General features: G+C 48.1%; 1 protein-coding gene across 4 annotated transcripts in view; it reads left to right on the forward strand.

The window, feature by feature from the left end:
• Nucleotides 1–25,567, forward strand: part of MTMR4 (myotubularin related protein 4) — a 61,971-nt gene extending 36,404 nt beyond the window's left edge. For all 4 annotated transcript variants that reach the window (XM_064467982.1, XM_064467986.1, XM_064467984.1 and 1 more), the window contains exons 4-19: nucleotides 1,709–1,825; nucleotides 2,505–2,587; nucleotides 2,819–2,985; nucleotides 4,394–4,490; nucleotides 10,973–11,086; nucleotides 16,966–17,162; nucleotides 17,399–17,527; nucleotides 17,837–17,948; nucleotides 18,380–18,575; nucleotides 19,052–19,237; nucleotides 19,984–20,154; nucleotides 20,276–20,430; nucleotides 20,793–22,038; nucleotides 22,422–22,532; nucleotides 22,808–22,896; nucleotides 23,306–25,567. In XM_064467982.1, the coding sequence (XP_064324052.1) occupies nucleotides 1,709–1,825; nucleotides 2,505–2,587; nucleotides 2,819–2,985; nucleotides 4,394–4,490; nucleotides 10,973–11,086; nucleotides 16,966–17,162; nucleotides 17,399–17,527; nucleotides 17,837–17,948; nucleotides 18,380–18,575; nucleotides 19,052–19,237; nucleotides 19,984–20,154; nucleotides 20,276–20,430; nucleotides 20,793–22,038; nucleotides 22,422–22,532; nucleotides 22,808–22,896; nucleotides 23,306–23,483 (3,348 nt within the window). In that variant the 3' untranslated portion in view covers nucleotides 23,484–25,567. The remainder of the gene's footprint in view (nucleotides 1–1,708; nucleotides 1,826–2,504; nucleotides 2,588–2,818; nucleotides 2,986–4,393; nucleotides 4,491–10,972; nucleotides 11,087–16,965; nucleotides 17,163–17,398; nucleotides 17,528–17,836; nucleotides 17,949–18,379; nucleotides 18,576–19,051; nucleotides 19,238–19,983; nucleotides 20,155–20,275; nucleotides 20,431–20,792; nucleotides 22,039–22,421; nucleotides 22,533–22,807; nucleotides 22,897–23,305) is intronic.
• The last annotated feature ends 225 nt before the right edge of the window (nucleotides 25,568–25,792 follow it).

Genomic DNA, 25,792 nt, shown 5'->3' on the forward strand with positions numbered 1-25,792 from the left:
GATAAAAGCAAGGACTGAAATATGGCAACGTGAGGACTGACTTGAAGGAGCAAATGTGGGCCAAGGAGTTGCACGGGGTCAAGGCTGCAGGTCTGCAGCCTTCAGGAGGTGAAGCTGCTGAGATGATGCTGAGCTGAGACTGCCTGCAGAAGAGCAGAATCTGCTTTAGTCTTCTGCATAGAGGACCTTAAAGTTCACCCCTCCCAAAGGGTAATTTGCCTTCAGTAAATTGTTATTCTCTTAATATATAGTGAAGTCTAAAAGGATGCCATCAGCTTGATAACAGGCTGTATTCAGGCACCTGTCGGTTTATTGCAGGATTTCCCTTGCAATTTTACCATCCCATTTCTAATCTGTCTCCCTTCTGTTGCTGTGTGAAAGAGCCACGTAAGCAGAAGAAACACATGCCAACTAAAAACAGCTCTGGCAAGCGTGCATAAATAAACTGCAGAAATAGAGAGAGTATATTCTCTCAATGTCAAATAATAAACATTTTTAAAGAGTTTTCAGACAGGTGCCAGCCTAAGATTGTTATTTTTGTACAAGTAACTTGAGAAGGGAGAAGTTGTTAGTACAATTGTTACTCGTACGTGAGGTCTGAAATCCTGGAAACTCAATTTTTAGGCAGCATATACCCAAGCTGTAGAAACAACTTAAAATAAAGACAAAGTGGTCTGACTTGTACTAGTGACAGTGTAATGAATTGTTTCATCAGGGTCCCCTATCTGGCAAGTAAAGGGCTCTGGCTGAAATGATAAATTGTCACGACATTTTTGCATAGTTGGTTACCAGCATCACGTGGTGTAGGTGGCATTCAGGGTTCCTTACTTAGCTAAGGAGAAAGGAGCCTGATGAATTTTAGACTGGTCCACACTTTTGCATTTAATTACCACAAACAAAAAAAGTCAACCTTGGCCATCTGCCAGGATCTCCTGTTTTGAAAATAGCTGTGGCATGTCCAGGCTGATGGGCAAACCCGGAAAGACTCTTCATTTTCTAGATTAAAAAAGAAAGAAATCCTCATACAAGTAACTTCATCACATTTTCCTCAGTAGTACAAATAACTCTACACAGAGATTCCCTCACAGCCTTATCAGCAGAAATTGGGCAGAACATTGTTTAATTTACTTACCTAGATTGGTACCAGTGAGTCTCGTGGTGGTGCTAAGAGCCCCTTCATTTAAATGACACAGCAGGATCACGTATGTGGCACTCTGCCTTGGGGCAGAGGACTCCGATCATATCAGGCTCTGCCTGGAGCTGTGCAGAGCTCTCCCCGGCTCACATCTGAGCTGTGCCTGAGGTTTTGTCCTTTATCGTGCCGCTTGGCCCAGGGCTGTGTTTACCCTTTCCAAAAAGCAGCGACCATAAAGCCCTCTGTCCCCATGCAACACCTCCACTGCTGGATGCCCACGGTTGGTGCACATCGCGTTTGTGGTCATGCCTCTTCTCTGCAAGTGATTATCCATCAGGAGGTGTTCAGCAGCTCCTGAGGCATCCTTGGAAGAAGATCCATCACGTGGGGCTGGGCAGTGCATCCCAGTGCTGCTTCGTGCTGTTGCCTGCTTGCAGTGCATGAAGAGCATGTTGCTGTGAGTGGTTTCCCGCAGGAGATGCATTGCGGAGACAGTAGGAAAAGTGGCTCTTGGCATTTATGGTGCGCAAAGTACTCTGCATGTGTCTTGAATTAGCGATGTCTCCTTTCCAGGTCCCATTCACTGTGTTGCAGGGTGAGGGAGTGGAGTATCTTGGCCATGCAAACGATGCTGTGATCGCCATCTCCAACTACCGGCTTCATATCAAATTCAAGGATTCTGTGATCAATGTAAGTCTGGATCTGCCTGTTCCTGCTGCCTGAATCATAATCTCTCGCAGTATTTCAGGGGGGCATAGGTCATTTCTGTGGTCTGTGGCGTGGGAGCTGTGCCTCTTGAAGGATGCCAAGCCTGATGCTGTCTCTTGTTAATGCTGGTCGCACAGTTGCTCTTTTGCTGTTGCATTTTGGCACGTAGATGGCATTCTCCATTTGGTAGTAAAGAGGTCTTTCCCTCGCTGCTCTTCTTAAATTCAAGCATTAAACGTGGCTGTTTTAAGACTGTTAAGGTCTCTTGCAGGCCAGTCTTAATGAGGCTTCTCATACCTGGAGACCAGCAACCAAGAGCCAGACAGTGGGAGCCTGAGGCTTTTTCGCATTGTCTTGACTTGCCATCTTTTACTGCAGCCCTTGTTTGACTCAATTACCTGTGCTTGCCTGGGTGCGATTCAGTCAGTAACTGGCCCCAGGTGGAAGACTGCCCAGGGAGAGAATAGAAATTAGAATAGTAATTGTAGAAGGAGGCTCTACGCTGGGTCATGAAGCTTCACAAACCTCGGAGTAGGTTTGAACTACAAGTTCATGACTGTGGATAGAGCCATGACTCTGTGTGACGGGCCTACAGGCAAGGCTGCTATGTCTGCTATGTTATGTGGTATGTCTTGTCATGCCCTACATCTGTCCCTCGCAGGTGCCTTTGAGGATGATGGAAAGTGTGGAGTGTCGGGATATGTTCCAGCTTCACATAGTCTGCAAGGACTCCAAAGTGATCAGGTATCAGGTTTATTGCTGTATTGTAGGTGGCACTGCAGGCCAGTTGCCATGCTCAGCTCTGGTGTCTTCCCTTGCACTACCATTGGAATTGAGCTGTTTATGGCCGAGGTTACTTGTTTTTTCTAAGACTTTGGTGCTTTGTTCCTTCTCCTGGTTAAGTGGAGCAGAGTTCCCTGTCTTGTGTGTCTCAGCTGGATGAACGTACCCACTGAGGATGATTTGCATTTGCAGGTGCCATTTTTCCACCTTTAAGCAGTGCCAGGAGTGGCTCAAGAGGCTAACTCGAGCCATTGCCCGCCCTGCCAAGCCTGAGGACCTCTTTGCGTTTGCCTACCATGCGTGGTGCTTAGGAGTCTGTGTTGATGAAGAGGACCAACATGCACATCTCTGCCGTCCAGGTAAGCTCCTGGCCTGTCCTCTTCCTGCTCTTCTGTCCAGAAGCATAGCAGTGCAGTTTAAACTGTGGTTCATAAACTGATGTCTGGCTGTGTCTTACGTTCTGCTGTAGCCATAGCCCAAGTTCATCTTGCTGAGGGGCATCCCATACCTGGCCTGTAGACCCAGCTGATGTCCACGTGCAGCTGGATAACAGGCACAGTAAAAGGAATAGTAATAGCGCAAGAAGGAGCATTCTGAGCCAACAATGCATAAGTTGCCCCTCCCTTTCTCCTTGTGAGTGAAGAAAACATACGAAACCTTAGTACTCTCATCATGATGATAGAGAGCTCAAGTAGTCTTGTCCCTGGATGGTAAAGATAATCAGCTTTGAGGCAGCATAATTAATACTAGTCCATTTACATCTCTGCCAACACCTAAAAATGCCGCGACATTCCGGTGATCAGGTCTGTGGAGATGTCTGGCTCCTTCTTACACAGGCACAAATAAAATCTTTGAATCCCTGACGAGAAAAGCAGAGCTGTGATGGTGCCCTCGTGTGGATCGGGAGTTTCCCTTCTCTGGGAACACGAAGTTCACTTGCAGTTGCTTTGTCTTTAAATAGCTTCAGCATGAGTAAAAGGGGATTAAAATGAGAGACAAACCTGGCGTTAGACTTAAAAATGTGCCGGTACTAGAGGAGAGAAACAGTAGCCTGAATGAAGTGTCCATAGACAGGTTGGGATGGAGGGATGGGGTTGAGCAGTATAGCTGAAAGAGAATACCAAAAAGAAGCTGGTAGAGAAAATGTAAACCATGTGTTCTTACCCTGCCCCAGACACCAGCCGTTAGGAGATATTTGCTGTCTCTCCTTTAGAGAAAGTATTATTCTCCAGTATGAATAAACTTACCTCTGGAAACTGTTGCTGCAGGATATGAACGAAGTGAAGAGCTTTGCAGTATTTATTAACAACAATTGACACTCAAGCAACAAAGACATCCAGGATTTGTAAGGCAAGGCTAAAACGTAAGAGAGCAGGCCCTAAGTCAGTCTCTGAGAGCAGTCTGGAAGAAGGAACTGCCTGGGGTGGGTGCTCAGTGCTCCTCTGCCGTGGGGTTCCTGACATCCGCTTTGGAAGTCAGAAGGGCAAAAGTGGCTTAAATTACACCCCACACTCCGCAATGATGTTGGAAGGCTACTTCCAAGCCGCTCTGTGCCCTCAGCCTGAGGAGATCTGACTTGACAAAATAAGCAGAGGAACCCCCGTGAGGGCCAAATCTTTTCGGCTTATGAAGCAAGATCCCTGTCCTCCAGCTGTCCTGTAGTTTCTCTCCAGCCTATGATAGTTGCTACGGAGCTGCCACTAACATGTTTGGATTTCATCAGTTCTGCTTAGCTGTCAGTAAATACCCTGTGCTCTGCTCTTCCAGGAGACCATGTGAGATACCGATTTGAGATGGAGCTGGTGAGGATGGGCTTTGACTTGCAGAACGTCTGGCGTGTCTCTGACATTAACAACAATTACAAGTGAGTGTTTCACCGCCAGGCTCTCCCCACTCTCCCCTTTCCTTACCTTCTTCCCTTTGTGGTCCCTGTGCAGGGCAGTGGATGAGTCAGATTCCAGCTAATCCTCCTTCCTGGCCTTGATAACCCTCAGGCAGATCAGCATATGAGCCAGATCCCTTTTCCTTTCCATCTTTCACATTGTGGAATTGAAGAAGGAATACAGCCCAAACATCAGAGCTAACAGGAATTGTAAATACTGACTCGGGTAGTTTATAATGTGGTGGCCATAATTCATCCTTGAAGACATTCTCGAGTCTTGGAGGAGCCATCCATCGTAGGGTTGCCTTTCTGGTCAGTTGTTCTCTCTAAAACACTCATGCTGTTTGAAATTAAAGATACAAAGTTTTCATAAAGTCAGGCAGCTGTTCAGCTCTGAGAAACTGGGAGCAAGCCCGTGGACGGCTGTCAGGATGCTCGAAGTCTGGGGAATGAGCGAGGCTTGGTTGTTCTGGTGCAGAAGAGGCTAAAGGGTGATCTGCTGGCAGCCTACAGCTGCTGGAAGGGCAGGGTGATGTGGTGCAACTCTTCTGACAGTGGCAGATAACTGAACAAGAGGCAGTGGCCGCAAGGTGCAGCCTGGGAGGTTTGGACTGGAAATGGGAGGAGGAAATGATCATTCCCCAGGAGCATGGTGCTGTGCTGGGGGAGATCCCCAGAGAGGTGGGGGTTGTCCATCATTAGAGCATTTCAAGCCTCAGATGATCTAGAGTTGGAGGTGGTCCCCTTTGAGTGGGTGGTTGGAGCGGAGATCTCGGCGAAGTCTTTCCCACCTGCACGTCAGTCATTCCAGCCTGGTGTCTCGCACAGGAGCTCTTGGAGAAGCGCTTCTGCATTCTTTGCAGCAGGTGGCATTAAGCCAACAGGATTTTAAGCTTTGACAGACATATTCATTTCTGCGTTCCCTATAATCCTTTTCTTGAAACAACTGGTATCTGTCAGTCTTTTCTGTGTCTCAGCCAGTAAAGGCATCCCCATCACCTATATATCAGAGAGTTCCAGGTCACCGGTTTCTTTTGGAGACCATGAGAAGCCTCAGGCATGCTGGCCTGGGGAAATCCTGGTGGAGTTTTGCAGTTTGCCAGTTCTCTCTTCCTCAGGAATCCAGGCAGCCAGCACTAGTTTTGGGGTTTGATTTACAGCTTCTACGTGGCCTTACTGACCACATTGTCACTTTTAGACTGTTAACATGACCTTGATGGCATTTACGCAATTTCCTCAAGGATGTCAAATAAAAAAATCATTTTCCTGTACTGCTCACTTTTGGAGTGCACAGTCTGTAGGTCCCTGCCCTAGGTAGAGTCTCTGTGTGTGTCTGAGAGCAGTCGGGCTTTCTCCTGCTGCTAGATTTTGGGATGTGGTTCCTTCTGACTATTTCAGAAAGTTCAATTTAGATTGACCATCTGTGGTTTGTTTCCTGGCCAGTAATACATAGCAATTACCTAACTTCTCTACAGACAGATGTTTTATTTTCAACCAAACCAGGGGAGAAAGAACTTGAAACAAACCTCAGCAAGCTGGATGCAGGCCTGGTTTTGCTTTCCTCTACCTGCCGAGTTCCTACCTGGGGATCCTGGCAGGTCACAGCTTCCTGCAGACATCCCGAGATCTCAAAGGTGGTGTAATTTGCTTGTGCAACTCAGAAACCAGTTCTCTCTTGCTGCTTCTGGGAGTGTGTCTTTAAATCCTGCCTTGGCTTTTGATCATTATCACCTGCCTCTATTCACAGGAATCAGGTTACTTTTTAACTGTTCATAGTCCTTTTATCTTTTATTTCCCATATAGTGTTGTAAGAGACAGGATACTCCAAGGTAATGGCTTTGTTCATTGTCTTTCAAGTCTGTTCTGAGATGTCCTTATCTGGAAACTATTATCTTCTTCCTGGCAACAGCCATCATAAAATTAGAGCAATACAAGCATATAATAACCGCTCTTTTGGTCCTGATAAAAGTATACCATTTCAGCATACAATGATAATAAAATTATTACATGATCTCTGCGTGGCTCTCACATCTTCAGTGATCTGTATACCCAGAGAAATGGGTGCATTCCAGCGTTCCCCATCTGGTGCACCCATGCTGTCTGAGACAGGAGTTGTTTCCCATTGGCCTTCATGCTGCTGGGTTCGGTGCACAGTTCCTTAAAAAAGGGAAAATCATTCACCTTTCCTTCGGTGGTGATGCTCATTTCCAGCTTTGATCTTTTTACAGTTGGAGTTTTATTTATTTTCGACTTCATGAGGAAAAAGCTGTCTGGAGTTTTCTGTGTTACTGGTTTAGACAGCTGATGTTTCCTACTCGTTTCTGTGAGTGCTCTTAGTTCATGTTTTGTCTTATTTTGTTATAATTCTTTACAAACTTTAATACTGTCCTTCGCTTTTATCGGAAAAGTGATAATTGCTGTTCTTTCTTGTATTTGCTGTATGAATGTGTAGACAATAAGTCTGCAAGGACCGTTAGTGATAAAATGTGTGGCTTTGCATTCTGCAAAGGAAGATCTCTCTCGCTGGACTGGCTGTGACCGTTGTGGTAAGAAGATGCTTCATCGGTGCTTGTCCATAGGCGTGGCTTTGTGCCAACTTACGTGTTTGCGGTGTTACAGCCACCTTCTTCTGGGATCAAACCTCCTGGTTTCAAAAATGTCTCATCCTGTGATCTGGCTTAGGTGGTCCCAGGGGTGCTTCAGGCCACTCCTCCATGACCCACGTTGCTTCACTGCTGGTCTCTCTTCCACGTGACGTGAGCATATTGCACAACGCAGGGACAAGCATGGTTCCCCTTTGGACTCCCTTTGTTGTGAAAAATGACCATTGAAGTTCTATACTATTTCTTATCTTTTCAATAGTTACTGTTTCATTAAGAGGAGCTTCCCTCAAGGCTTTGGTGAGCCACCTGGTTAAAAAAATCCCACGCACACAAACAAAAAACCAAACCCCAACCAAAAACCCAGTTCTGAAAATCCAAATCGACTGTTGGCCGCCTGAGCTGTATCTGCATGTTCAGGGATGTTCCCAGCAAACTCCACGTACGCGAGGTATGACCTCCCTCCACAAAAGCCGTGTTGACTCTTCCCAAGTGCACGGTATTTACCCATGCACCAACTGTGACAGTCAGTTGCTTTGTACAGGAGGCAGACTGCGGTGGTTTCCCACGTTCGCTCCAGAGACCTTTTTACAAAACTGATATCGTGTTTGCCACCTTTCATTCCTCCGGCACCCAAGCCAATGTAAGCAATAGCTTACACATCTTGGTTAATCGTTCACCCGGCATGCATCGTCTGGGTTGCTGTAGAAATGTTGAGCATTATCTAGTCCTGGTGATTAGTTACTCCTCATTCCTAGCAGATTGTTCTAAAACTTCCCCTGCAGAAGTTTCCACATTAATCTCTTCTTGTGGCTTGTCCCTTGTAAAACAGGGTTAGGTCCGGCAACTTCTCTGAGGGATCTTCTGCTGAACACCAATGCAAATAGGTTTGATTTTCTGCTGTGACCTTGCTGATCTATCAGACCTTCAGCAGCCTAATACCTCCAAGATGTTTGGAAAAGGCCTTCAGAGTTTTAGTCTTAACAGGTCATTTCTCAAAAACAGCACTACATGTCTCATTTTTTCTGTTTTTTAATTCAGGTGCACATTTGGCTCCTCTCATGCCCTTTGGAAACATTTCCCCTCTTGAAGGTTGTCCTTTCATTTCTAAAATCCTTCTTTTGTTCACTGTTTAGCTGTGCCAGCTCTTCCTGAACTTTTTGATGCATTTTATATTACCATTGAATAGCACGTTTAAATAACCATCACATCGTCTGCAAGCTTCCCCCCCCCTTTTTTTTTTTTTGAAACTGATCGTTGCTGTCCTGGGAGGCTTGTCCCCTCTGACGATATTGTTGAATTCTGCTGTGTGATGAATACTGTGACAAAGTGATTTTTCAGTTATTCTATTTCAGAGCAGCTTAGGACCAAACAAGAGTTATGTACTTCTGTATTATTTGGCTGGGAGCACCAAGAAGTAGCTGATCGGATCTAAAAAGGTCGCCTTTGTTTCATGCATTATCGTGATGCTTATGCATTTTTTGTGTGAGTAACACAAGTCTCCCATGGCAATTTCTGCCCTCGCAGCCGTTCTGAATCTCTTCCAGCCTCTTGCGGATGTAGTTACTGTCGCTCCAGTGGTTGGTAGTGTAGCCTCAACGCTATCCTGTTTCTCCTTAAGCTTGGCATTTGAGTCCATGCACATTCTGCATTGCTTGTTGATGCCGGTAACTCTTAGCCTCACACTTTTACTTTCACATTTTCCTGGAACATACAACACTTTGTTCACTAGCTCCAGTCTTCCTACAAAGCTTGTACTCTGAAATTTGGGGTACCACTAATAATCTTCCTTGAATCAAGTTCATAAGATGCTGTTAAGCCAACACGCTCATTTATCCTGGCTTTTCAATCCCTTTACTTTGTTTTTTCAAATTCTAGCCTAGAAGGAGAGGTCTGTTTGTCTTGACCTCATTGACTGTTTTTATGCACCCTGCTTAAATTTGGCTTAACTTCTTGAGGCTGTCCTGTTTCCTACCTTAATTTTATTGAATTCTGTCTTACTGTTGTCCTCCAGCTACGGAGTTTTAGTGACTTAACTCTTAGAAGGTATGCTCCTGAACCTCTCCTGTATTGACTCTCCCCGATTTTTAGTGGAGACATCTGTAGTGTTGCATCTGAAGTGCCAGGGAACTGATTCTGTCTTCATTTTGATGAAGCCCATTTTTATATAGACTCAGCTATTCCAAAAGTTCCTCCGGATCTTAATAGGTGTTAACCTTCTTCCACATACCTTTATTCCCAGTCACACTTCAATGCTTCTCTGACTTTCTAACCAACTTTATACATGGAATCTGAGGCATTTTGGAGATGTCCAAGCCAAGACATCCTACCACAGACATCCTGGTCTTCAGCTTCTTAGCTGACAGCTTTAATTTTGCTTCCTGCATTCCTCTTCCTCACCCTGTTGTTTTTTATTCCATAGACCATCCTTGCTTTCTGCCTGGGGCTTTCTGAGAAGCTGTCTAGACACTGTGTGAAGTGCCATCTTCTAACGTGGCAGGAAGTTCCTCACTAGCATCACAAACTAAAGAATACTAAGCGCTGTATTGTGCCTGTTGCCATCAGCTGGGATAGCACGGACTCGGGAACACCAGGCTGCCCTCTGGAGCTTACCAGCTGGCTAGTTGCACACCCCCCACCCCATAGTTTGCTTCCCATCTGCCCTGAAACATTCTTTCTAAATGATGTGGGTTATAGGCTAGAGCTAGAGCTGCTCTTTGATGTTCCTTGCCATGTACAGCTTTGTCTGCCTGGGCTGCTGGAGCTCAGCTCGTCCAGCACCCAGGCAGTGCTTTGACTCTGAAGCCCGCGCCTGCCCTGCCTGCGGTGTGCTGCGAGTGGCGGGGCAGGACAGTAGCTGCAGTAGCCAGGGAGCCCCTGTGCCCCTGGATTTTAACATGTGCTTCATTCTCATTGTATCGCTCTCTGCCCTTCTCCCCAGCACTCTTTGGCTCCCCTCTTGCCCTGCTGATAGTGTACTTGCAGTTGGGTTTTTAGCATTTTTCTTCATAATTAAGAATTTGCAATCCTGTTGCTGCTTCTCATCTCCCCCACCCTCCCCAGCTGAGTTTGCATTTCAGGCAAGCTGCTGTACACTTGAGGTTCATTCAGATGTGGGGCTCCTCCGGTACCACAGCTCTGCTCATTGAAAGGTTAGGTGCCCCTGCTGTTAGCTGTGCACGCTCTGAGTTTCTTCCCCAGGGGACTGGATTGGTAGGGACTCGCCCATCACATTCCTCTCGCTGCTGGCATGTGTTCAGATGTGTATTAGGAATCTGATTTCTGGCACCCCACCAAACAAGATGTTCTTTTAGGTCTGCCTCATGTCACTTTATCATAGCATACACAAAATCACCTTTGCCATCTTTCTGAGCAGAGTTATGTCTTCCTTGCAGAGAAACCTGTAAAGCTTATCCGTGGTGACCCGTTTTCTGCAAGGCAAAAAGTGGCAGATCATAATTTACCAGAATCTGTGTGTGTTTCTGGATTTGCAAGTGCTGCAAGGAAGCCAGAACTCCACATAAATTAATTACTGTTCCCCTGAGCCCCCCATATGAATTCTTAAATCCATAGGATGTTCCAAAGGCATCCTTGGGAAGTACTGGGGTACTTAGTATGGGCTGGGAGGTGAGGCCTGAGGTGAAAGGAGGTTGGCTTCTCTCAGCTCATTCCTGACAGCATTTTTTGGGTCACTTTTTCCCATGTTGAGACTGTACTGAGACAGATATGAAGAGAAAGAGCCAAAGTCCTATGAGTTTGGGGAAACATGAGCTGCTCCTGCCCTCTCTGTGCACAGCTTCTCTGGTGCAGATTTTTGATTGCTGAGTCCTGAGTCGTCTTGCCTTCATGCTTTCTTTTTTTCAGGCTTTGTTCCAGTTATCCCCAGAAGCTGCTGGTCCCTGTCTGGATCACCGATAAGGAGCTAGAGAATGTGGCTTCCTTTAGGTCATGGAAAAGGATCCCTGTGGTGGTATACAGGTAAACACAAAACCAAAGCACTGCTCTCCCCCAACCCATGACAGCTGCCCTCTTGCTTGTAGTCTTGTGCAGGGGACTGCGGAGCCAGGTTAGCAGAGCATGCGTACGGGCTGTGGAGCAAGGCATGACAGCGATAGCTGCATCTGGCCCTCATGCTGCGTGTTCCTCCTGCCTTCTACCTGAAAACATGCTGCTCTCGGGACTCCTCCCAGCACACGTATCAGCCTCCCTAGGTGCACAGTCTGTGACAGTAGTGCAGGGTGTTCTCCAGGAGGGAGAGAAACCTTCCAGTAACTGTTGCTTCTTTCCTGCTTTTGGTTAGATCTGAATATGTGGGTGACTTCCCTCCTATGGGAGACGCAGCAAGAACACTGTGTCAAATTAAGCTTCTCTTTCTTTGAGTTTCAAAACTTTTTCACAGATTGGTACACACCTAGCTGCTGCTTTGAAAATAAATCTTGGCCAGAATAGGCTTGCTGTATGGACGTGCTCTCAACTAGGTGTTCAGGCCTGGACATATATTTTAATACCCAAGTGCAAATCACTTCTGTTTTGACCGAGTTCGGAGAGTTTGACAACATTGAAGTGACAGAATTAAATGTTTGCCTGTGGCTGAACTTTGTTGATTCAACAGCTGGTAAATATAGAGAGTACCTATTCCCTGGTCAGCCTTCTAAAAGTAATCTATACCTGGGGATGCAGGAGGCCAGGCAGCAAATAAAGCAGGGCTTTTCAGGGTAGAGGGGTGGCTCATCAAAAATGTCTGCTCGGAGACCGACGTGTCTGAAACTAACAGGAGACCGGTTGAATAGGTGCACCCAGTCAGGGTGCATGTTTTAATGTACATTATGGTTTCAAGCCTTAGACGCTGTGTTAGCAGTTACTAAATCCAAACACAAAAAGTTTTGAAATTACCAGGGCTGCACAACAAAGGACAACCCCAGGAAGTACAAGAGCCAGGGAACATAACCAGTGAATTTACACGTACCTTAACTCTGCACCTTCGTGTTACGTGGTTTGCTCTTAGATGCTGGCAAAACACAGTGCATTACTTCTAGAAGAACTGAATTCTACAGCAGACTAATAACGACTGCTGCTTATGGTTTGGAGCCTTTCCCTCTTTGTAGCCAACTCAGCTAAGTAGTTAATTGTATTTGTGATTACTTTTGCTAAAAATGGCCTGGCGCAGGAGACGGTCCCGGTGTGCCTCCCCACCCGAGGGCAAAGCTGTGTCTTTCTGCTACTCTAACAATTATTTTGTTCCTCACTTTACTGTAATGGTACCCAGTAATTTACAAGCTGAGCTGCAACCCTTTGCAGCCTGGGATCAGATTAGAAGGTGCTGACGAGTTATGTTACAAGATGGGACAGGCGCTTGCCCATATGTGTATCTCATTTTCATGCGCTCTTTAGCCTTTGCCCTCAAGATTGAAGTATCTTGGCCAGGAGGGTCTGTGAAGGCCATGGCTGTTTCTGGAGTGCCTCGTGCTGGATGGAAAGGGAAGGGAAGAAATGAAGAGCCTCATGCTTGGCTCCTCATCACTCATAGCTCAGGAGAGAGTGGACAAGTGGGCTCGGGTACTTGCAGGTACAGACATCCCAAGGGACTTGGTAATGACAGGACTGCTTGGCAGACTTCAGAGCTTTTGAAGAGCAAGGCTGAATTCATTAGTCAGATCTGTAAAACATGATGCCAAAGGTACCACACTATCAGTTTTCTTACAAAAAGTATAATTTAGCTGTTAAGCAAAGCAGTTCTGGTCTCCGTCTGAGACCTCAGTGGAGATGCACAGTAGAGATGCAGGAGCCTCCAGGCACAATTCATGTTTAAAACAATGCAAAGGATGTAATTAATTATTTAGCTGACTACAGAGGCAGATGGGCATTGTGTGCCAGCCGCTCCTCGTTATTGCTGTCTGTCTGCACAGCCACCTTCAGGAGACCTTGGGACTATGTTAGCAAGAGAGCTCCTTGCAGATGCTCAGCGTCACCTTTGCCTCTGTCTGTGCTGCAGTGGCTGTCAGGGAAGCAGCGGGCAAAGCCTGGATGTTGCTCCAGCCCATGGCTGAGCGCTCAGTCTCAGGCTTTCAGATCACGCCAGAGTGAGCCAGGAACTTAGCCCAGAGACTCGGGAAGTGAAAGCACTTGCTTACGTGCATCTCAGTTGGGAACCTTTAGGTGACGGCTCTGTAAACGCTCACTCAGTTCTTATGTGTTAAGCTAAGCTGCTTGACTTTGCATTGTGGATGAGCACTCTTATGGCCAGAAAAATAACAGAGAAGGGACTTGAGAGATGCTTCTTTCTGGATGATTGTTATGGGTTAAATGGCATGTACTAACATCAGACATGCTCGAGGCTTGTGCTCTGAATGAATCTAGGAGTAAAAGCTGAACTGATAAGCCAAAAGCACCTCCTGCTCCAGCTTTGGATTCTGAAAGGGTCTCAAGTCATTAAGACTAAACTGAGGATCCCTAAGAAATAATTTTGCCCACGTAAGTTAGAACACTGTGGTACCTTCTGCCATTCCAGTTTCAAGAAAGGAGCTTTTTTTGTTTGAGGAAAACCTCCACAAAAGTCCCCAGTAAGAAAAGACCTGAAATGCTTCATGTGCATGTGCTGGGGAGATGAGCAAGGGAATGCAGAGTCAAGCTGTGGCTGCTCCCCTGACGTGGGAAGCTCACTGCAACCTCCATTGTGGTTTTGGTTCGTCCGCTGGCACCTGCTACACTTTCTGCTTGCTGACGACTTCATGCTCATTGACGCCGGCTGTATTTCCTTGTGTTTACTGGCATGTCATTACATCTTTTGAAAGTGGCTACCTCAAGGCCATCCCCTGCCCAGCGCTTGCTGCAGTGCTGAGAAGTTTGTGCTACCAAGAAGTTTTCTGAATTTAATATGACGCTTTGGCAATGTTTTTAGTATTGCATTAAGCAGACTACCACTGATTTCTAGTGGCCTACACAGCTGGACGCTTTTTCTGCCCTCTGCACCCCAAAGCAGTGCCATGACATCCACTGTTGGGAGCAGTCCCTGGCACAGCACCTGCGTTTCCCAAAAACGTGCTCAGGCACTGTCTGGGAAAGTGCTGATTGGCACAGGCCGAAAACTGTGGGTGTGCTAACAAACAAGCTTGGATGATCACAGGCCGGCGCTGAAGTCCACACCTTGGCTCTGTTTCATTTACTAGTATAAACAAAGCCTTTCCTGCTGTCTGTATTAACCATCCTTGAGTGATAATGAAGACAGGAATAGATCTCCTGGGAGTGACTGCTCTGTAAGTCACCTTGCAAAACAAAACAGCAGGAGGAGGGCACTGAAAGAAAAAGGGCCTCACAGTATCTGGACTTAGATGAACATGTGGAAGTCTTCAGTTTAAAGTCTTCATCAGTATTATCTAATGAGATGTCATTAATGATAATATGTTTTACGCATTTATTGGTAAGTTGCCTCAGGACAATAAGGGGACCTTGTCTTTGAGAAGTAGAATCATTCCTGCAAACTGCAGTAGCTGCTGGTGAGATACTGTGCACCGCTGTGAGAAGGAGTTCAAAGCCTCGACGAGTTTCTTTGGTGTGCTGCCTTAGAGCAAACACCACCAAGAGGCACTGGCACCCTCTGTGGAAGAGCAGAGCCCTCGTAGGGGGGCAGCATGAGAAGGAGGGATGCCAGTGAAGAGAAGCACCTGCAAGAGTGCTTCTAATAGCCCTCGCTGGCAGCTAGACAGCCTTTGGGTGATGGGTTGAGGCTTGTGCTGGGGCGCTTCAGGATCTAGAGTGTTACATCCGCTACTTCGCCACCGATGTAACTTTTTCAGAGGTGTTGACGTTGACCTACAAGCGAAAAAATGATACTTGGATGTGGTTTGTCAGGTGCTTTGTCTACATCTTTGTTCTTACTCCAGCTCATCTTCAGAGAGGTGCTGCATGAGGGGCAGTGGGAAGGGGAGGGGCAAGCACTGCTGTTGCGAAGAACTGAGGTGTGGGGCTGTCTGGTTTATTATCTTGTCTCCAAAAAGGGCCAGGCACCAGGAGTAGCATCTCGGGGAAGTGTAACAAATGGGACAGGTTTGCAGGTGGTCTTTCCTCATGCGCCTTTGGAGCAGCCAGTATCATAGATTTCCTACAACGGATATTCAGGAGGATGTGGGATTGTGTCTCGTGGTCGCTTGGTGGACCGACCTTCCATGACTTTAATGTATTTTGGAACCAATTTATACTTCCACATTGCACTGTGGCAGTGCATCTGCTGTCTGGTTTGTTGGCCAAAAACTACTTCTTGTTTTTCTTAAACGTATGGCGTGACCATTCCAGTGCTTGTTTGTGTTTCTATCAAGGAAAAATAAGACTAATCTTCCAAACTCACTTTTTATATCTTTCATGACCTTTTATGCCTCTCATGTGGCGGGGAGTTGTTTCCGACTTCAAGTTGTCCCTATAGCGAAGCTCTTCTATACCTCTCTCTGTCCTTGCCACCCTTCTCTGGAGGTTTGAGTAATACATGATCCTCTTTGAGATGGACTAGTGAGAAAATTATGTCATTTTGAAGATGTGTAAGATGTGATGCCATAATATTTTCTGTCTCCTTCTTTTCCAAATAGCTGCTAGCACATTCTTAACCTTTTTGCTTCTCTCGAGCATTGAGCTGAGGCTTTGAGAGCTCCACAGTGACTTTGAAATCTTTGAGATTTAGCAGCCAATTTGTACAGAACTGCTCCATGTCAATAGCTGGACTCATGTTTTGATCATCTGTAAATACATTTCATTTATTAATACTAAATTTCATACTCTATTTTTATCACCCAGTATCACGAGATCCCTTGCGACTTTTTCCAGACAGCCACAGACTCTCCTGGATAATTCTGTATCACCAGCAACTTTTGTCACCTCATGGTCCATCACCTTTCCAGGCCATTTGTGAATGACTTGACTAGTGTGTTCATGTGAAAAATGAACGCTTCTTCCTACTTCAGGCCTTCTGCCAGGCGTCAATAAGCAACAGTCAGGGTAGGGTTCACATTTTAGGGGTTGTTAATAAACACCGGCTCAGGCCTCCACCCAGAAACTAACCGGTCTGATGCTGAGTGAGCTAATCTTTCTAACTTACAAGTGATACATGAAATGGCTTAACAACTGGTACGTACTGCAAGGGAGAGAGAAAAGAAAAAGGAGAAAAAATGGGAGAACAGAACAATATTAAAATAAATAACTATGACTTTCCCAAAGTACGACTGTAATTATTTAAAGTTCTCCTCTCTGGTTTTATATATATATATATATTTACGTATCTTTATAGAATAATATCTATTTTATATAGTATATATTTATAGATTATAATATGTATTTTAATATTATTGTAAATAAAAATATAAAAATAGTTTGGTAGAGTAACAGCTAGAACAACCGGCAGCTTCCCCCTTGCTGCAGAAGCTCCCCACTTGTTTTGGTGGCAGTGGAGTCCCAGGGCACAGCCCTCTGTCCTCGAGGTGAGGCTGGGCATGCTGCAGCTGACCCTGGAGCTGCCACCACCCCCTGGCACTGGCGGGTCCCGACAGCCACTCCTGCAAGTGCTGCAGTGACCTGTTCCTCTGCAGTCTCACTCTGCCAGCAGTTCCCGCTCCATTAGCCGCTCCTCTGCTACTCACAGCCATCTCCTGTTCTTCACCCTGTGATGCAAGTGACAGCCTCCATGGCACTGCTTTTGTTATGAATATGGTTATTTGAAATGCCCTGCCCTGTTTCATTGCTTGAATGCAAGAGTAAATGCAGGAGGTAAAGCAGTGAGGAGGGTTGCACAGGTGCTGACTGTACGTAGGTGAAGCTTGCTGGGGTTGTTCCTCGCCCCTCCAGGAGGCTTCAGTAGGCTCTCGCTTCCTTTGCAGACATGTGCGCAATGGGGCGGTGATTGCACGCTGCAGCCAGCCCGAAATCAGCTGGTGGGGCTGGCGAAATGCCGACGACGAGTATCTTGTGACATCTATTGCCAAAGCCTGTGCCTTGAACCCTGGAGTAAAGGTACCTGGTGGCGTGCCACACAACGGGAGCAGCGATGGCAGTGAGGCCTGCGATGCGGACTTCGGTGAGACAGCTTACTTCCCTCCCCTCTCTCCTAAATGTGTGAATTGTTCAGTGCGTCCTACACCTAAACGCTGCTGTTGCTGCTAACAGAGCTGGTACAATGCAAAGTTTAAACCCGCTGTCCAGATGCGGTGTGTGGGACGGGTCTCTGGGCTCATACGTGGCCAGTGTTGGGTGGCACTGAAGGCCGGTTGTAGGAGGGAGGTGCTGGGAGCTCAGTCTGTGCTGTCTCTGCAGACTCATCCCTGACAGCGTGTTCAGGCGTGGAGAACGCAGGAACTCCTCAGAAGCTGCTGATTCTTGATGCCAGGTCGTACACTGCGGCTGTGGCCAACAGAGCGAAGGGAGGCGGCTGTGAATGTGAAGGTACAGAGAGCTAAGCACATCCCAGAACATCTTCCTCTTGGACCTGCTGTCTTGACTACGTCCCTGAGCGCAGCTGGGGGTCGGGCTAGCGGTTTGGTACTCAGTCTTTGGGAGCACGTTCCCCTTCTCGCTTCTGCAAAGTCCATTATTCCAGATAGATCACTGCTGGCCCACAAGGCTTTTGTAGAAAAACTGCCTCCCTGGAGACCAGAATCAGTGCTGTGAGGGGTTGGCTAACGTAAGCGTATGGAGGCAGTGGCTGCAGTGGCAGCAGCTCTCTCTGAATGTTTCTCTCTCTATTGTGTTCAGAGTATTACCCAAACTGTGAAGTTGTGTTCATGGGCATGGCCAACATCCACTCCATCCGCAACAGTTTCCAGTATTTGCGTGCGGTCTGCAGTCAGGTGCCAGACCCCAGCAAGTAAGTGACTATACTCTAGCTGAGTTTGATGCCATATCTGTCAGTGTCCTGGTGGGTTTTCCCTCCCATTTCCTTTTTCCTGTCCCAGGTTTCTACCTTAGAGAATGGAGGGATAGGAAAGTGCTCACAGTACTTTAATACTGCTTATTTTGATCCCTGGTAATCCAGAAGGGATTGCAGCACTGCTTCAGTTCACTTGATTATGTGTGTCCTCTGAGTGTTTCTAAAATCTAGCTGTATCTGGGAAAAATTGAAATTAGGGGTTGGATTCTTTGCACTTATTCCCAGGCTGGCTAGCTCCTCTTGAACATGTTTTAGAAAAGACTGATTTTCATTGAGGACTCCAAAAAAACCTAGCTTAAAATATATCTTCCGCTCCCGCCCATGGGAGAGCTAAGCAACCATTTTCTTGCTTTTTGCACACCTTCTAGCTGGCTTTCAGCCCTGGAGAGTACCAAGTGGCTGCAGCACCTTTCCGTCATGCTGAAGGCAGCAGTGCTGGTCTCCAGTGCGGTTGACAGAGAAGGGCGTCCAGTGCTAGTTCATTGCTCTGATGGCTGGGACAGGACTCCGCAGATTGTAGCACTGGCAAAGATTCTTCTGGACCCTTACTACAGGACCATGGAGGTAGGAGTTGTGCTATGCTGCTACTTCATGTCTGTTAAAAGGTAGCTTCTGTCTTGGAGTCTCCGGAGGAAGGATCAGGATCGCATTTGGCAGTAAGTTTAGCTTTGGGTGTTGGCTTTTTCCCATGTTCTCTTTCTGCCTGTTTTCGGTGAACTGCACCTCACTCCTCTGCCCAGCTGGGTGAAGTACTGTGGTAAGTAACATCGTGTTCAAGGTTCAGCTGTTTCCCTACTCTTAATTGTGCATATTCACCAAGCTGTTTATTATATAGAAATAACAGCTGTCAGTTCCTGTTTGGAAACCTCTGACATTTAGGTAGTTTTGCTCCTAAACCAAGCACCGGTGCAGCCTCCTTTCCAGCCCTTCAGAAGTCCTGAGTTTGCCTGGCACGGCTGGCAGATGGGCCTTGCCTTGTCCCGCTCCGTGCCCCCAGCAAAGTGTCTGCGGTTAAGTTTTTTCTTTTCTTTTATTCCCAGGGCTTCCAGGTGCTTGTTGAATCAGATTGGCTGGATTTTGGCCACAAGTTTGGTGATCGCTGTGGTCATCAGGAGAAGGTGGAAGATCAGAACGAGCAGTGCCCAGTTTTTCTCCAGTGGCTGGATGCTGTTCATCAACTTCTGAAGCAATTTCCTTGCCTCTTTGAATTTAATGAAGCTTTTTTGGTAAGAAATGTACATGCAAACATCTTTTTCTCTTGCCAGGTGTAAGCAGGGGCAGAGGGAAGGCCATGGTTATTTTACAGTGTTGTAGTTGAAAGAAAACAAAAATTGAATTCTTTAAAAATGGAAAAGTGTCTTGAGTAGCGTTTGGGCTCTCTGTGGGCATTCCTGACATACCGTCACTGTGTGGGTCCAGCCCTGCCCTTCAGTTGTGGTATTTTGACCTGGTTCTGCATGTGTGATGCTTCTGCCCACCTCCGTTCCGCTGCTAGCAATTTCCTCCCCCTCCTCCCAGTGGGCACTGCAGGCTCAGAGTGCCTAGCAGATTGCACAGCAGTGAAGGTCTTACATTCTCTGGTTTCTCTGAATCACTTCTTCTCCAGGTCCCTTTCTAGCCCAGTGAATTCAGACACCATCAGCAGCATGGTTTTGATTGAAAGTATGATTTGCATCATATCTTGGACCAATATGAGTCTGAAACATTTAAAAAAGATTTAGGGAAACAATAGCTATTAATCTCTGTCTCTCAAATAATCCAGGTTAGGGTTACAGAGGGATGATTGTGGAATCAGTTGACTGTTGCATTCTCTTTAATCTCAGTGATTCCTGTTGCTCTTCCCTCTGTCGTGCCCTGCGGGGCAGAGAGGACAACAGCAGGGTCACCTCCCAGAGGAGTGCAAGGTGTTTCCCCTGCAGACAGGAGACACCGTTTCCCAGCAGCCCTGACAGTTGTTCTTCTGATGCTGCAGGTGAAGCTGGTGCAGCACACGTATTCCTGCCTCTATGGGACCTTCCTTGGGAACAGCCCCTGCGAGCGAGAGATGCACAACATCTACAAGCGTACCTGCTCCGTGTGGTCCCTCCTGCGGGCTGGCAATAAGAACTTCCACAATCTTCTCTATATGCCAGGGTCTGAGCAGGTCAGTAGAGCTCCTGGCCCAGTTTGCCAGGCTCAGCCCTGCCAGGCACCACGGGCTGCATGGGGAAGGACTGGAGGGGTTCCCTTTTGTGTTCATCTCTGACTGTAAGTGGTTATTGCAGGTGCTGCATCCAGTGTGCCACGTGCGAGCGCTGCACCTCTGGACAGCAGTGTATCTCCCAGCTTCCTCGCCGCATCCTCTGGGTCAGGATGAGATGGACATTTACCTGCCCTCTGGATCTCAGAGCCAGGAATTCAGTGGCAGATGTTTAGACAGGTAAGAGCCTAGACCCCCAGGCCCAGGGTGCCTCCTACCCACAGGCCTTCTTCCCCTCCTTGCTCATTGTAGTTCCTCTGTTTTTCCTGTTCTTGTCTTTCCTGCGGAGAGCAAGAGCTCTGTAGCGCTGTCCTAACCACATGGAGAAGAATGTGTATGGCTCCCTGCTGCACCTGAAAAGGCAGGCTGCGGAGACCATGCTGTACTGTCGTGCATTTCAGCTCCTGCTGCTGCACCGCCCCTCCCCACCCGCCCCACGATCTGTAATTAGGAACATTTCCCTTCCCTCATCTCAGTTTTGACCAAAATGAGGGAACTTTCAGGAGTTTTGTTGCGAGATTTGCTTTGCTTTTGGGTTCCAGATTACCAAAGACAAGATCTATGGATGACCTGCTCTCAGCCTGTGATTCCAGCAGCCCACTGACCCGGACGTCTAGTGATCCAAACCTGAATAACCACTGTCAGGAAGTCCGGGTGGGCCTGGAAGCCCGGCACGCCACCACCGAGGGAGCCGAGCTGCACTTGGGCGAAGGTAGTGCCGTGGCTGCAGCAGAGACGCGGCAGGTGGAGGAGCAAGAGGAAGATGCCGCCCTGCAAGCCAACAGCGCTGGTAGCAGCCGTGCTGAGCACGAAGGACGTAGCAAGCAACTGAGCAGCTGGGCTTCTGTGCCAGCGAGCAGTGTCTCTCTGGAGGCAGAAAAGGGGAACGGAACATACATGGAGGAACTGGATGGCACGTGTCCAGCCCCAAATCCTTCCGGACAGGAAAATGTTGATGGGGTTTCTACCAGTTCTGGAAAGCAGTTAGAAACCTGTCCCCAGGAACCCTTGAAGGCTACTGGCGTGGTGTCTGATGGAGGAGGCTGCCCCAGGAGAAACACCACCTGCCAAGACATTCCTAGCCAGGAGTCCCTGGCACCAAGTGCCCCTTGTCAGGACATTCCAGGCCCTGCCCCGGGCTTCCCCTGCCCAGATGAAGACAAAGGCAAAGATGATGCTGGAAGGAGCGTGCCCTGCGAGGAGCCTGGCCAGCTGGGGCAAGTCCCTCTAGAGCAATGGCGCAAGCCCATTTCCCAGAGCCAAAGCAGCGAGTTCTCCTTCCTGGGGTCCAACTGGGACAGTTTTCAAGGAATGGTGACATCGCTCCCCAATGGGGAGCCTGCACCCAGACACCTCCTCTCCTACGGCTGCTGTAGCAAGAGGTTGAGCAGCAAACCTCTGCGGGCACCAGGCCTGTGCCTCAGTGGCCCATGGTCTGCCAGAGAAGGTGCAAAACCCGCACTCTGCTCTGGCCACGTCAGCACGCATTTTGCTGGCCCCGGAGGGAAGCCCAGCCGTTCGTGGCTACCCTGCCACCTGAAGCAAGCGTCCGGTCCCAAGTATGTGCCGCCAAAATGCCCTTCTCCTGTGCCTCCTCTCTACCTGGACGATGACGGGCTCCCCTTCCCCACGGATGTGATTCAGCACAGGCTGCGACAGATCGAGGCCAGCTACAAGCAGGAGGTGGAGCAGCTGCGCAGGCAGGTGCGAGAGCTGCAGCTGCGCCTGGACATCCGCCACTTCTGCACCCCTCCAGCCGAGCCCCCGATGGACTACGAGGATGACTTTGTAAGTAACCGCCTCTAACACCCCAGCTCCAGCAGTACAGCTCTGGGCCAGTGGTGGTCCCTGCACCCCCGTCACGCTGCCCTTTCCAACCCACAGTTCTCACTCTCTGACTTTTGGAGTGAATGGTTAAGATTGTTCCTGTTTCCTCAGCCCTGTTCCCCTCCTGTCCACGTGCTGTGTCCTCATGCCACCCAGAGGTGTCTCTGCTTCTTGAGGGCCAAGCAATGGCTCCTGCACGGTTGTGAATGTTTTACCTCCTCATATGGGGAGCTGTGGAGCCACTCACATGCCCCTCACAAGCACCGAGTGTGGCCAGAGCAGGGAATGCCCTTGACTGTGCGACAGGCAGCTCAGGGGATTTGTGACTTCATCTCTTTTTGCAGACATGTCTGAAGGAATCGGACGGCAGCGACACCGAGGATTTCTGTTCTGATCATAGTGAAGACTGCTTGTCAGAAGCGAGCTGGGAACCTGTTGATAAGAAGGAGACTGAGGTATGTGTCCAGTTACAGCAGCAGTTGAGAATGTTTCTTTCCTGGCAGCTAACCGGTGTTACAGCAGCAGAAAGTGGGCTGGAAGCAGGGCAGAGAGCAGCCACCCTTGTCCTTTAACACCTCCTCTGCTGCTGCAGTGTCTGAGAGAAGGGGCCCTGTGGGATGGGCTCGCTCTGGGCTAGCCTGAGGTGGCCCAAAGCCTGCGCTGGGGTCCTGAGACCTGGTCCCTGTGGTGGTACAGACTGAACGCTGATGAGGACCGGTGTTTGCCCTAGGTCACGCGGTGGGTTCCGGACCACATGGCCTCGCATTGTTTTAACTGCGATTGTGAATTCTGGCTGGCCAAACGGAGGCATCACTGCAGGTAAACAATATTACCACTGTAGTTCCACTCTTCTCCTTCTCAGCCTGTTTCTTGCAAACCTCACAAAATGCTTGTCTGCAATGTTCATTCCCTCCAGCTCCCAGGAGAAAGTTGTAGGTCTTTATTTGCCAGGCCTCATAAATTCCCTGCAGATTTTCATCCTGTATTGGTCTTGTTTCTGTTTTTCCAAGGCCTTTGATCCTTCTCCTGGGTAGTAAGGCCCACTGGTCTCTTCCTAGTGCTAGCCAGTTAGCTTGCCCTGGAGACCACAGTATATACTTTAGGAAACACATTAACAAGTCATAAGTACAGCTGGTACTTCACCCCTGAACTGGATCCTTTGGGCTTGCTGAAGTTCGGCTGTGGCGTTCCCAGCTCTCTTTTCACTGGTTTTCTTGCTCCTTGACAGGAACTGTGGGAACGTGTTTTGTGCCGGTTGCTGCCATCTGAAGTTGCCCATCCCCGATCAGCAGTTGTACGACCCCGTCCTCGTTTGTAACTCCTGTTATGACCACATCCAAGTGTCTCGTGCCAGGGAGCTCATGAGCCAACATCTGAAGAAACCCATCGCCACGGCTTCCAGCTGAATGCCAGACAAGGGACCTGTCTAAGCCCAGCCTTTTCTCTCATGGGTTTGAAGGGTGACTCTGCCTCCACTGTAATTGTGAAGGCCGTTGGTGCAACACTTGAACACCAAGCTTGAATGCACTGTCTTCAGCAGTCTTACTATCAGTCGAGAGCAGAGGAGCTCAGATTAGAGTATGGTGCGTGTCCCCACTCTGGTACCAGTGGGCCCGTACATTGTAGTCTGATGACCTAGGGCTAAAGAGGGGATTGCAACCTCTTTCTTTTGTGGGCTGGAAAGCAATGTTTTCACAGATATTGCCTGTGCAAAGTACCCCCAGAGCAATAGAAAGGCATGTTTAGAACCAACCCCCCTACAGAGGCAGGCCGCTGTACGAGAAGGAAGCGGGCAGACTCCAGGTGGTACCTTGAGCTTTGGAAAGGCCTCGGCCTGGAGCAGTTCTGTAGATTCTCTTTCCATGAGTGTGATTTGCGATCAGCTTGGTGAACAAGACTCATTAGCCATCACTAATTGATTTTTCTCTTGTGCATTGAAGAGAAATTCGTTCTGGCTGAAAATGGGCCGAGCAGGTTTTGCCCGTTCTCACGCTCCGCTAGGACTGGTGAATGCACTTGACTTTGCCCCTGCCCCCCAACGCTGCGGGGAGATGGGAGATTGGCTTTTTCACTTCTGCTCTGCCCGTCTGCTTTGTCTGCGGTCGTGTCACAGCCTGGTGCTAACACAGGAATGGCACCCTGATCCTCTCCTGGCATGGAAACAGAACTCGTGTTCCCGTGTGGCTCCTCTTCCCCTTTTCTGCCCTCGGCTCTCCACTTCCTACTGCTCTTTATCCTGAAAACTTGATACCTTGAGGGTATAGGCCATAATGTGTTGTTTTACCTCCTGGAATGTGCTGTCTGGTGTACGTGAGGGTTTCAGTCCAAATGCTGCTATATATTTCTGTGCACTTAATGTAACCCGAAGAAGGGAGAACGAAGCATCGATACCAAAACGGGGGTGGGGAAGGACACTGGCTGACATAGACACTACGGTCTGTGCTTTTCTCTTTAGGATGTACAGCCAAGCTACAGTGGCAAACATGATGTGTGGCATCTGTTCAGTGGTGGAAACGATCTCTCTGACTTGCCCCAGCGCTACCTAAAATGCCTCTTGAATTTGACTTCTTTTCTCTCTCCTGTACAGTGGTCAAAGTTCGGAGTTGCCAACTTCTAATTACCTCTCTACTTCTTTAAACTAGAGAGCAGGAATCCCAACTCATTCTATGGAGAAGGAACTGGGTTTAGAAAGAAACGTTTAGAAAGTAAGTGGGCTTCAGGTGGGCTCTTAATCCCTAGATCCCTTAGGGAGTATCCATTCTGCCTCCTTTCTAAGAAATCTGTGGATATTCATGAGGAAGAAGAGTTCGAAAGTGGGGCATTTCTTTGCAGAAATGCAGGTTTTCTTGCCAGCTACATGACAACTTCCTATATAGTCTGTGCACCTCATGAGCTGAGACGTCATATGTGGGAGGGAGGACCTGTGAGGACATCTGGTCTGCTAAGAAGGCAAAGTACTTCACACTGTTCTGATCTCTCAAATGTTTTGCTAACAGTTGGTCATCTCCGTTGGAGGGAGTGGAACCCTTTCCTGCACTTTGATATGTCAGTCTCTGGTTTTGTAAATCTCAATAGCGCAAGCAAAGCTAGCATCATCAGAAGACCCTGTACTTACTTGGACTCTGCTTCTTTTCCGTACTGGGAACAACCGATATGGCTTTGGGAAGAGAAGGCACCTTGCTTCAGATTCTCCCCTGCCTTGTACCTTGCAGTCATTGCCAGACATGGAGGAGTGACCGCTGGGCTGGCAGAAGAAACTGGATTTGCTCCTGTTTTGCACATGTTGGAATGACTGCAAGCAATGAGGAAGCCAGAAACTAGGTACTCCTGGCCCTTCCGTTCAGGCCGTTAGTCCAAACTGCTTTTAGCTCGTGAGTTTCAGCGTCACAATGTGTTGGCCAAAAACTCTAAAATCAGTTCGATAGCATTGTGACAAACAAAATGTGCTGTACAACTCAATACAGTTGAAATAAAATCTCTATATTAGTGCTGCTGTGTTTGGACCCATTCTTCAGCTTGTGGTGAATTCCCCTTGCACACTGTCTCCCAGGCTGCTGTTACTCGCTCCCTTGTCCCTTGATTTAAGGACACTCTGCTGTGGTCTTGTACTCCAAGGCCCTCCAGTCTCTTCCAAACAAACGTGCAGCTGCCCAGGATACCAGGCCCCTTCCAGCCTCTCCTATTATGACTCGGTGAGGAATTTTTCTTTTCCAAG

This window comes from Phalacrocorax carbo, chromosome 17 (assembly GCF_963921805.1).
Source record: "Phalacrocorax carbo chromosome 17, bPhaCar2.1, whole genome shotgun sequence".
Taxonomy (NCBI): domain Eukaryota; kingdom Metazoa; phylum Chordata; class Aves; order Suliformes; family Phalacrocoracidae; genus Phalacrocorax; species Phalacrocorax carbo.